Here is a 13,121-nt window from a genome sequence, read left to right on the forward strand (position 1 = left end):
GTATGATTCCAAAGACTACTCCAAGTCGTTTCGACACCTTCCTATCTTTTCATTGTATCGCGATTTTTGTAGTGTAGGCCCTATATATTGAACTGATAAAAATTGCTAATAAACCGAACCGAAGAGCCCAACCGATTAATTATCGGTTCGCTCATAATATCACGTCGATATCACACTTTGATGGAATTATCGGCATCGGCCATTGGAGTTAAAAAATATCGGCAATTTTCGTGACGTCACAACATGGTGGTAGGAAGTCAGAAAACAATAATCCTTGGCCGCTAGATTGAGAATATTGCAGTCTTTCCATCAATCAATCAATCAGGTTTATTATTATTCTCATCGTTTCAAAACATCACAATACCGCGATACAATGAAAAGATAGAAAGGGGTCGAAACAACTTGGAGTAGCCATTAAGATCAGACACACACCTTAGCCTGGGCGAAGTAAATATGAGGCATGCACATGCACACTGAATGGAAAGTAATGCCAGAGGTGGTCAGTAACGAAGTACTTCTACTTTTTCGAAGTACTCAAGTAGTTTTCCTCTACTTCTGGTACTTACTCAAGTAGATCTGATTTTCGCTGCTTCTACTTCTCCTTCGTAATATTTTGTGATCTACTTACTTACTTTTCGCTATTTTCAGTTTGTCAAGTAGAAGTAGTTCAATCTTCCAATCAGGAAGATAGCCTGAGGAATTTCTGTTTCCGCGGAGTATGAACATTTAATTTGCATAAAAGTTTAGTAAAGCCCTGAATTTTCGTCGCGCTTCGTGCGCAGTGCTGGATACGGAGTGACCAGTATGATGTCACGAAAGTATCGGTGAATATAATTTAGGTAGAGGGTTGGCGTGGTTCCGTTCACACCACATTGTCGCCCTTCGTCCATATCAAATAATTCATCACAGTATACAACGTTTGAAACTGATGTTTCGCAATCTAGCATTTACTAGTCATATCGTAATCTAGCATGACCATGGCGTGTCCAAATCTGGAAAAGTGGACTGTGACTTTTTTTTTAGTTTTAGAGCTGTTTTAGCATACCACCTTTGAAACTTACCGGACTAAAAACATGAAATACATGTTCTGCTTTTAGAAGTAGTATTTATATTTCACTTTCAATTCCCAGTATCATATACTTTGAGTTTAATTATTATCAGTTCTTTTGTCTGGAGAACATACATGTGGAAGTATAAAAGCAAGTGTAGTAATGCCTTTAATTTCTGGAAATAAAGCTACACAATATGGCATTTTTACGGTCCACCATAATTTTTATAACGTTTACTAATCGCGCAAAGTGTTTACACCGTATCCTATACAACTTTGCCTCCGTATTGTTCTTCAACTAAACTGCGAGCCTTATAATATGGGGAATGACGCCATATCATGCTATTTTCTAAAACGCGCTGTTCGAGAAAACAGAGGATTAGCATCGCATTTCCATATCAATGCTATCATTTTCATCCCATGATGTGGACGAATACTTATGCTAGCGAATATTGGATACCTGCTGGTATGCATCAATATGAATCAAGCTCCTCACCTATCGCATAGCTCAATTTGCACCTTTTTACAGTCCATGTGAACGAATTAGGATCGTTTTCATAACTACTTACTTACTTGAGTACTTTTAAAGTCAGTCAATTCTACTTATACTTCAAGTAGTTTTAGGTTGCTTATGGAAGAAGTACTTCTACTCGTGCTTGAGTAGATTTTTTCGTCGCTACTTCTACTTCTACTTGAGTAGATTTCTTGACTACTTTGACCACCTCTGAGTAATGCAGAGAATATAAGACGCAAGCGACAAAATGAGGTGGCATGTGGCGGAGGGCGAGGTCGATGTTAGGTCGTGGTCTGGTAATCCTGAAGACTGGCTAGTATTGATTTAGAAGAAATTGCTTGTATTTCGACTCGAATGCGGACATGCTCGACGACTGTCGGATGGCTGGCGAGATGCTGTTCCACAATTGGAGTCCGGCATACTTGATAGGGCAATGCGTTTTCTTGTATTCAGTCCTGATCATCTGGTAGTTGTTCTTCGTTGACGCGCGTGTGCTGTACTTGTGCGCTTTTGTCTCCGAGGTGAATACAAGTAGTCATTGAAATTTGAGGGACATTGACCGCAATGGAACTGATACATAAACTTGGCAATTCCTAGCTTCCTCATATCTTCTAAGTTTTGAACACCAAATCTTTTGAGAAGCGATTTATCAGTTGCACATCCAGGCCCCCGTGGGGCTTTGGCAATGATACGGATGATCCGATGTTAAAGTTTTTGCAGTGGGTCAATTGTATTCTTGCAGGCAGCACCCCAACAAAGAATTCCGTATTGTAACTTTGATAGGAATAGAGTGTTGAAGAGTATCAAGAGCACGCTGACTTGCAGAGTGTAGGTAAGGCGGCGAAATAGACCACATACCTTCGATAGTTGTGGTTTCAGTGATTGTATGTGACTCTTCCAGGACATATAGCTTACACTTTCATGATGTCTTGTTGCAGCCTTTCTAGTTTATTTCATGTTCGAGTATGACAATGGCTGCATAATAAGCTGTTGAAATAAATGCTCTGACGTTTTGTAAATGCGCCTTTTGAGGTAGATTCCACCCTACTTGAATATCTGCGGAATATATCGATGAAGGTGTTAGATAACCCGGTAGACACATAGAATGAATGAAACTGGCAACAATGGGCCGCGGAATAGAGACAAAACGTTGAAGCAAGAGCTGCGACATCAGGCATATGCGGATGCCAGTTTAAGAGAACGCAACTACAACAACTGGTCGTTCAGCATCCTCCTATATCTGTTCATTACATCGCATTGTGTCTTATCGCATTTTACATTGTGTGTGTCTTGTTCAGATAAGAATAAAATCTGACGGTTTTATTGGTTTTGGCCCAAAAATCCAATATCAGTCGGGCTCTAATTTAGACTACTTTGTCTTTCAGTTTTCGAGGTAAAGCTTATAGCTTGGAAGACTTATTACTTTTACTTGGTATAACCCTATATTGTCCAGAATGGAACCGGGGCCTTGACTGTCAATTGCAGTGGTGTACGCCAACACTATATATATGGCATGCAGTGGTATTTCCACAGGCGATGACTGAAAAAGGGTCATCATCCATGCACTTGGGCCATGGTATTGAGATTTGACGGGAGGTATAGCGTAGTGGTGACTGGTGAGCGTTGGCGCCATCCAAGCAGGCGACCCGGGTTTGGTTCTGTCCATTACATCGCATTGGGTGTCTTTAATATATCGCATTGTACAGTGTGTGTCTGTCTTGGGCGGATGGAAATATGTTCTGACGATTGATTTATGACTTTTTTTCTAGTCGCCACCATCAGAATCTGGGAATGAACAGACGAGGCATGACGTAATCTTGATCTTGTTTCTTGCTTCAGTCATCAGCTTCCAACGTCTTGCACTCAGGGTCAGAAGCGGATACCAGTTTCGGATCTTTGATCTGACGCGGACGGGGATCGATCCCGCGACCTACCGATCCAGAAGGCGGACGCGTCACCATTACGCTACATCGCTCGGTTAGTAGTGCATTCTAAAGCAGTCCAAAACTACTTGAATTAAGAAGCAGAATTTGCTGTCTTTGAAAACTACTCAAGTAGCTTTGAAAAACAAGTCCTAACTCATGAATTCACCTCGTCACCACGAGCCGCCTTGCATACTGACTACTACTTACATTCAAGCACGAGAGAGCGCGCTCAGGAATGTACCCAAAATTTAGATCTAGATAACCAATCTACCTCGGTATATATATAATTTGAATCCAATCTACCGCAGTACATATGTAATTTGAATCAAACCAAGGACTGAACATGTCCTGGAAGAGACATATTCAGTCCCTAGAAGCTAAATTAGCACCGAAGTGCGGCCTGTTCTACGGCCTTAGGCGCTTCATGCCAGCATGGGTTCTTCTGATACTCTTTAAATCCTTAATCCAATCGAAGTTACACTTATGGCATCCTCTGCTGGGGGGCTGCCAGTAAAACTGCACTCAAGCCACTGCAAAAACTACAACATAAAGTACTCCGAATCATAGCTAGGGCCCAAAAGGGGCTTGGCTGCCCATCCAACAAGTCGCTGCTGAAGATATTTGGCGTCCTAAACATAGAAGATATGCGGAAACTAGAAAATCACCAAGTTTATGTATCAGTTCCACTGCGGTCGTTGCCCCGAATATTTCAATGACTTCTTTACCTCGGAATCAAAAGCGCACAAGTACAACACACGCGCGTCCACGTCGTCCAAATACCATATGATCGACAGAAAAGATCATCGCTCCATCAAATATGCCGGACCTGATGTGTGGAACAATATCCCGCCGACCATCCGACAGTCGACGAGCATGTCCACATTCAAGTCGAAATACAAGTAATACTACTAAATAAATACAGTCCATATCCTCAAGATTACCGGACCACGACTGACCTATCGATCTCGCTTCCCATGACATGCCGCCCTATTTCTTGTCGCTTTCTTATTCTATACTATATTCTTTACTTTCATTCAGTGTGCAATGTGCATGCCTCCTCTTTACATCGCCTAGGCCAAGGTGGGTGACAGATTCCATAGACTACTCCTTTATTGTTGCTTCGACATCTTCCTGTCTTTTCATTGTATCGCATTTTTGTGGTGTATTGAACTGATAAAATTGCTAATAAACCAATGATGATGATGAGATCTGAATACGACGGACATTATCGGCTTACAGCTACCAGCGCCAGGGCGACACGGAAAAACGATATCAGAATCAATGACCACCTACCAGTGTTGGGATGACTCGAGTCAGACTCGAGTCACCTTTTTCCTATGACTTGACTTGACTCGAGTCACTTCGCTAAAATGACTTGACTTGACTCGGTGCATCAGAAATGTGGATTGACTCGTGACTCGGAGCAAAATTCACGAGTCAATTTCAAGTCATCAAGTAATCGGTGTCGATAAAAATCAATGTTTCTTCCATATGTTCGGATTGTTCGCGAAACGCTGGTGTAACCCGTGAGAGCGACCAATCTTTTAATGATCGTGTGTTCACTGAGCCTCCATTGTTCTCACGTAAATAAATGACCACAAACGTAGCGATTGAAGCTTACAGCTTACGTTGCCGTGAACTGGTAGTGTAGTAATTTAATAGCATAATATTCATTTCTGTTTTCTGTTCTTATACCTTAGCCAAACCTCTTGTTTTATTGAAATTGAATTCGAATATAGTTTATATAGTCCTCAACCATTGGCGCAGGCTCGAATTTTATCATATCAATATGTAAATATAGGTAATGTATTGCATCTTGCCAATTTGTTTCTCTATTTTGGCTGATAACTATAAACTGATGCTATGCAATTACTTACGTTATTATCGAGACGACCGATTTCGAATCGTTGGGCGGGGCCGTTCACAATTCCATTTGTGTGCCTTGGAGCCGACTTTTATCAAAATACACCAACCAAAACTCTGTCAACAAAATGAGTTCGTGTACCACCTAAAAATAATACATTGAACGCTCTTTCTTTCATGCTGGTGACGTCATATTTTGTGATTCGATTGTTGATTGACAATGTTCTTTCCAATTCTCTACTAGTTGCTGACGAGTGTCAGCAGAAATTATTCGGGTTCATTTCAATATGAATATACTATTCAATTGTATATTGGAGTTCTGTACCTCCAAGAAGCTCTTCAATTACTTACGTTTAGTTTAACAGAAGTTCTTCGTATATGTGATCGATACAGCGCCTTCTTGCGGGTATATTTAACTCTATATTCGTTCATCGGTTCAATATCAATGACCACATCAATCTGTATTTCAGACAGCTAGCATGACATAACCATGCCTCATACTTCGAAAAGGCAACTTGACTTGAATTGTGACTTGACTCGAGTCACCTCCAAAAATCGAGTGACTTGACTTGAGTCACTTTCGAAAATCGATCGACTTGACTTGACTCAAGCCAAAATATGCAATGACTCGAAATGACTTAGTGACTTGATCCCAACACTGCCACCTACCCAATAACAGTAAAAGACGATTAAGCTCCTACCCGCCAGCTAAAACAATAACGTACAGAATTTTCATGTTTGGAACATGTTTGATGAGAAATCAATAGCTTCAAATAATACAAACGTAATTGCACTGCCATAGAAAACATTCGAGTACAGACACTTGAAACAAGAAAATCAGAATTCATGACAGGTTAAGGACTGGCAAAAATGAAAAAGGTAACGGGTAATCTCAAAATTTGCAAACGCATTGGACGGCGGAACGTGGAAATCGATGACAGCAACAGAATGAATATGATAAGCCTTGCTAGAGTTGACTGCCGAAACGATCCAGTTACTTGCACATTCGACTGATGGAAGACAGGATGCTGTGAAAAGAATAATGCATGTCCGCTTGTCCAGATGAATACTGTGCAGTGTGCATATATCGTCACAAATTTTCAAAGAAAACTGCATACGCTGAAGGCTGAATTATGCAAGATATAATTTACTATTGGTCCAACATACAACAACACTGCTTATAACAACTACGGCTAGAATGCAGGGTTGTAATGACTCGAGTCACGATTTTTTGGTGACTCTACTCGACTCGAGTCATTTTTTCAAATGCGTAAAATGACTCGACTTGAAGAATAGTAAAGTCACCACGCTATTGGTATTTCGTCAATCACTTCTGATACTAGAAAAATAGAGCCAGAAACCGCGAGAACCGAGGAAAATTTACGATATTATGAATGCGAGCAATTTTATATCACTCGAGCAGAATCGAAAAAAGTGGGTTGAACCGGATAGTACAAAAAAACTGTGAACAGTGAACACAATGACTGGACTCTGTGGTGAATTGAAAATGACTCGACAGGACTCGAGTCAAAACTGTAAAGTGAGATTGACTTGTGACTCGGAACCCTGTGGCTTGCTTACAACCCTATTTCATACTATGACATCATAATGAATGATATTCCAACACTCGACACGAAACCAAACACTTTATTCAGTCTGAACTGACTCCGGTACTCGATATTGCCCAACCCTGATAACAACCAGCCTCATGTGAGAGTTTGAATCACGATTAAGGACGATGGTATGAGAATTTTCGGGACTACGCAATTAGTTAACGGTGCTGTCATTACCGGATTACAGTGGACGCAATACTCATTTATCGCTGCCAATCACAGCCACTACATTATTACGAATTCCTTGTGAGAATTCGACGCGCATCACATATTGGTTGTCATGACAGGATTGCAGTGGACGTAATACTTCTTATTTATTTCAGCTGGTCCCTAGCAAATAATGACAAATTCCTTCCAAGAATTCAAGCACGCATCACGCCAAAACTCGATATCTTCAGTCATAAAACAAACAAAAACAGTACAAGCTGGAATTTCGATCGTAAAGTGTGATATGTCAATGCGGACTCCTGATAGTGTTGAAAGAAGAGTATTATTCTGGCAAACTAACAACATTTCGCATTCTGCCATGCTAGGTATTTAGTGGACGGAATGTGCCTCATATGTAGGGTCATGAAATATCCACTCCAGGCATGTTCGGTAATATCATAAGAAAACTTACTCATCAGTAGAAACACCAGCGTCGCACAGATTTGCCAGGATGTACAGCTTGCGGTAGGCAAACTCCAACTGGTCCAAATCATAGCAGACTCTGTCAAACCACTCGACAACAGTTTTGTAACAGGACATGTCGTTCAACTTTGGAGTGGCGTGCATTGCCATGGCTGCGATCGCGTTTTCGCCTTTGGACGCGATGTCGGCGATGCCCCCGAAAAAGTTGGACAGCTGGTCTCTCATCTAGAAAGGACGCGCACACAATTATTGGCGAGCAGTAGCAGTTCAGGCTGATATGAGGCGAGAGGATGCAAAAAGTCTGGTGAAGAACGTACTTGGAATTTGATGGAATAAAATTGAATTACTCTTCTAAAACTTTGACATATTTCATTAATCTTTGGCTTAACAATTGCAACCAGATTTTACATAACTACGAACCCAGCGAGTTTCAATCAACCAAGGCTGTGGAGTCTGAGTCCTAGAGTTGAAGGTAAAGTTTACCGACTCCACAGCCCTGGTTTCAACAGATATCTTAAAATCAGCTCAACGCCAGTGACAATTTTATCATCAAGTTCACAAACACAAAATATGTCGAGCGCCTCGCGGTCAGACTACCAAGTGACAGTAGTCGTCAACTTTAGATCATTTTGCGGCTAGATTAAGTAGGGATTTCAAGCCTATCCTGTGTATACATATCTCAAGAGTCTGCAAGCTGCTACGAACACATGATTTTTACTCATGATCAGCCATTACCGATATCAACACTAGACAGCACTCCTAAAAATCAGGTTGTCTCAACATCACCTTATATTCCTCGTTCAATTGTCTTCTGAGTTCATTCTGTTCTTCGACGGAAGTGGCACGTTTAATCCTATTGTACAGAACATGGATTTTCACGTCCGGGGAAGGCACATCGTCATGCTGAAATCAAGTTACCGGTAAATATTCCCCCGTGCATTTTGAACAGCTCAAGCACACAGAGGAGAAAACCTCAATTTTTAAGATCAAAACATGAATACCGACTACGGTAAATGCGCAAGAATCGTATTCCTAAATTTCCTTGGAAAATTCAAATTGAGCAAGCCAACAATACGTCACACTTGAGATGACGTGCTCTCATTGGAAAAGATAGTTATATACTTCCCGCACAGTTAAATTATGGCTTCAAGTGAAATTTGGGTTCACAAAGCTAATAGCAAGAGCAGCACAATTTCTTCAACACGAACGACCATTAAAAATCTGCAACCAACTAATTTCACATCAGTACAAGCCTGAAATAAGAGGGGTATGGACCCGAAAACCCACCCATCCTGCGCCCTGGTTGCAAGATAATCACAACAGAACACCGGTATCACGTCAAACGACGACACTAATTTTTTTTACAATACGCAACTAGAACTACTCCATTTTCAAAATCCGTTAAATAGAACAAGAACTACTCAAAAAAACAGTCATTAGTTGACCGTCAACCAAGTAGTTTGGAAAATTTGCAGAAGACTGTCGAGTCAGTCACACTTGGAATTCATTCACTGTGAGTTCATGAAAAACAACAACCAATATATTTTATTGGCCGAGTCAGAACCGGAACATCAAGATAATTGCAAAAAGCATCTCAATTCATGGTCATATTTAACAATAAACGGTACACAGAGTTCGTAACGAGTGCGGAGATCAATAAACGACATATTTGATGAATCATGACCTTCCCTCTTGCGCACTCGCAGATAAAATCTAAATTTTTTTTCACAAACCAAACCCGCCTCAAGTACAGAGAATGAGTATAGGGTCAGTCGGCTATAACTCATGCATCTGCAAAAATTCCGCAAGTCAAATCAGATCAAGCAAATGATAACTATCATATCGATTATATCATTGTGGAATCGGTTCATCTTACGATATTTCTCAGCGACCTCGGAGTACGCGACACTTTTGCGCTACCCTGGAAGAAACCGACTGGTTCTTTCGCCATGTTCTAAAAAGATAATATTCGAATCGGTCTGCTGTTCGCGATACTGGTGCCTACTTCTGAAAATAAATAACGTACCATATCTCCAAACTGCATCACTTGACTCTGGTTCGTGGCGGCTTTCGTGATTTCGTATTGTTTATGAAGAGACTCGGAGCCCAGGTTTTCCTGTAAATATACGGTGATCTTACAGTAAAGATGAGAGTTATATACTTTTAATAATTCAAGACCTTATCAGAGTCCTCCATCCACGCGACTGAATACCTGTCTCCCAAGTACGCATTTCTTTTTTCGTCAAAGTAGCAAGCGTACGAAGATTGGGACCTGTTAGCGGCCGTGGTGGCGTACACATTAATATCGCTGGGAAGGCTGCCATAGAACATGGATCCACTTTCGCAGGCCTCGATGTACATAACCATCTGTAACACGGCCAACAATCATTACAAGCAACACTCGACGAAGCCTGAACACCTTTATATTTACCTGTTGGTACCTCTTGTTTGTATGCATGTATTTTATGGCATCGGCCAGATCGTCTTTGTACAGCTGTAAACAAATGTACAACGAAGGATTAGTGATTGAACATTATTTTTATTTCTGGATAGTACTTCAAGCCTGAGGAACTAAACGTATGACTTTTCATCATGAAATTAACCTGCATTATTGAGTACCGCTACAGGAAAAAAACATGAAAACGTGACCATTTGAAGGAATATGTATTAGGTAACTAAACCAACTCTTTAAATTAACTGCTATGTTGTTTTAGGTTTAAGTGTTCACACTAGTTTGTTGGTGAACAAAATAGTTGAAAGCCTCGACAAAATATGTGAATATTCAACAACAATTTGACTGCGATAGTTTTAAATAATTGCAAATGGACCGATAGAAACAAATAGGCATCGCAGACTAGCATGGATTTAAACTAGAGCAGCTAATGATTTGTTGAGGCTAGTTCATTTAAACCTAAGATACATAGAATTTTCAGGAACAGGAGTATTACTGCATTCGGATTTGATAACGAGCTATTGATCAAGTGAACGTTTCTGGTTGTATACTCTAATTTGGTGCACAATTTTCCATCAAAAACACCCCATCCAATTGCCCCTAACGAACATCTAATTCCTTACTCGTTCAGTCGGGAATGCAATCAGACCAGGAGCGCCGTGGTCCGAGAAGAACACAAAAACATGGTCATCAGGTCCACTGTCAATGACTTTCCCACTACCGACATTCTTCATGATATCTTTTTTCCCGGTCAAAATGCTGATAAAGTTATCTGGCGTGACATCCTGGAAAGGAAAAACCCTTAATGTCTACAAAGGTCACATGATTTCCTACACAGTACGATGTCACATCATGTTCCTACATCTGCAAATGACAGCTCGTGATCAAGCATGTGAGCAATACCAGGTTACGAGCAATATTTCCTGTAGTCATCTGTTTTTTGGCCATTGATCTTGTTTGCACATGCCTTTAAACTTACATACCTCGCCGACATAGTCCTTTGGAACACCTTGGTACACATTAGGACCATCCGGATGGTTGATCAATTCCCCTTTCACGGGATTCCTAAAAAGCAACCGTGTCAGAATATGGCAAATAAAGATACATAATGCATCACATGATGAGTTGGCAAATAACTCTGAAAAAGCACTGATGCAGTAAAACACAATACGGTAGGTGTTGGTACCAGTTCAAAGTGTGGAATAGAATAGGCCTATATTTTCAAGCAAGTTCATCATTCACATAGTTGAAAATTGAAATATATTATCAACTGCCGTCGTTCACTAAAGATATATTTTTTCTGGACTATTCCGCAGCGCACACAACTGCTGTGTGTCATCCCACGCTAAATCGCAAGAAATATAGCTCATGAACAATGCCAGCTGACCCAGTGGCTCATACAAAACCTTTTTGGTTCACGATACAACAGGTCAAATAAAATACAATATGACAGAATTAATGGCAGAAAAAAGAGCTAACATGCAATGAAAATTAACAATTGAAGTCTTTTCCATGAAGAAAACTACTTTTTGCAGATATTGCTTTGCAGCACAATGGGTCGGTTAAGTCACAAGTAAGGGCTAAACGTATAATTTTTAAGCAATAAGAAGCACTATATATCCAAACTTACTCAGGAGCATTAGCGATGTCGTCATACATCATCACCACAATCTGCTCATCTGGAATACCATGACCAGACACAACCTGATAAGCATGGCAGATATCGGCCTGTAGAAATGAGCAACAGGGTTACAAAGATCCCGTTATCATGCGAGCAATAATTTTTTTCATAATTTCATGCATGTTTGGCACAGTATGATTAGTCCCTTACGACATAATTTAAAGTAAGCAGTTAGACAACAAGGTATTCTTCTCTTCATGAAATATTCAAAATTTCATTGTGATGTATCATTGCCAACATATTTCAGTGTTTTTGCTGAATATATTTCATAATTGCAGCATGACATTGTGCACAAAGCATCATCACAAATGCATGCTTGTCTTTTTGATAGTACCTGATGTATGCAGGAGCGAATTGCTAGTAATCGTAGTAATCTATTGTGCTACCAGCCTTAAATACACAATAGGCATAAAATTGGAAATATAGCAGAAAAATAAAGATGTTCTTTGTTTACTTCATTCAACTTCTCTTCAAATATAATTAGCTGTTACGGACAGGCTGGGATTTTGGTTAGAGATCAGAATTGAACAAAATGTTGAGACCGCGTCTCATTAACTCATGCAGGCATGCTATCCTAGTCAGAATGTCTTCAGTCTCAACTAACGCATTCAATTTTTATGCTATAAATGGTTATATTTGTTGTACACAAGAGTATCGTATTCATGACATGCACCAGGGTCAAAAAAGCAAGGTTTATTAGGTGCTACGCTGCAAATGCTGCATTACCACGTCCATATGCATTGCACAAACTGTACCTGATGTCTGTAATTGTAGTAGTTGCTTGATCCGGCTACTAGAAGTGCCCATTTTTTGCCTGTAGCACTGGGGGATTTCTTCATTTGCAGACTTAGATCTTCAAGGTTGCCCCTCACAAATTCATATTCAGCAACGCACGAAGCGACGGCCACGGAAAAAATAATAGCAAAACGCAACATGATCAACTCAAAATGCTACAGAACCTGTAGAGATAGAATCAGGATGAATAACGGTTGCACACAGAAGTTACATCGATCATGATCGGTATAACTATTACTGGTACCTTCTAGTCGCCCGAAAAGTCAAACAATTGCACCCTCCCGGCTCAGGGTCATACGCCTTTCGGCCTTTGTTCAGTACCAAGCTTACAATACGACGAATGACCGCCCCGGGTTGTGATTATTACTAGTAGTTGTTGTTTTGATCACGAGACTTAATAAATTTCGATTTGTTTCCGCATGACTGGCTGTTCAACGATTTGCCTCTCTCAGTCCAGCTCAAAATGAGAGAGTGATGAGTGAATCTTTATATTCATTATGCATCAAACGGAGAGAGAGAGAGAGAGAGAGTCTTTATTTTCATCCATCCAAAATACATAACACACGGCAGTGATGGTGGTACAGAAAATATGCATGCACA

At 40.4% G+C, this 13,121-nt stretch overlaps 1 protein-coding gene across 1 annotated transcript; it reads right to left on the reverse strand.

Annotated features, from left to right (window-relative positions):
* Positions 1-6,079: 6,079 nt before the first annotated feature.
* LOC145449658 (legumain-like) lies at positions 6,080-12,904 on the reverse strand. The gene is made up of 12 exons (XM_080328056.1): positions 12,766-12,904; positions 12,482-12,685; positions 11,676-11,773; positions 11,029-11,110; positions 10,669-10,830; positions 10,025-10,087; positions 9,772-9,960; positions 9,620-9,709; positions 9,470-9,547; positions 8,380-8,496; positions 7,583-7,818; positions 6,080-6,378 (listed from the first exon to the last, which is right to left on the reverse strand). Exons 2-12 carry the CDS (start codon positions 12,659-12,661, stop codon positions 6,345-6,347), a joined length of 1,329 nt encoding a protein of 442 aa, XP_080184182.1. The 5' UTR covers positions 12,662-12,685; positions 12,766-12,904; the 3' UTR covers positions 6,080-6,344.
* Positions 12,905-13,121: the final 217 nt, after the last annotated feature.

The sequence above is a fragment of the Botryllus schlosseri genome, chromosome 11 (genome assembly GCF_051294905.1).
Source record: "Botryllus schlosseri isolate E-star chromosome 11, Bs_hap1, whole genome shotgun sequence".
Taxonomy (NCBI): Eukaryota; Metazoa; Chordata; class Ascidiacea; order Stolidobranchia; family Styelidae; genus Botryllus; species Botryllus schlosseri.

Excerpts from the sequence above, each read along its gene's own strand:
- LOC145449658 (XM_080328056.1), bottom strand. The coding sequence starts at position 12,661 with ATGTTGCGTTTTGCTATTATTTTTTCCGTGGCCGTCGCTTCGTGCGTT. Across the intron at positions 9,961-10,024 it reads CAAACAAGAGGTACCAACAG|ATGGTTATGTACATCGAGGC; the intron begins GTAAATATAAAG and ends GCCGTGTTACAG. Across the intron at positions 7,819-8,379 it reads AATTGAACGAGGAATATAAG|ATGAGAGACCAGCTGTCCAA; the intron begins GTGATGTTGAGA and ends CGTCCTTTCTAG.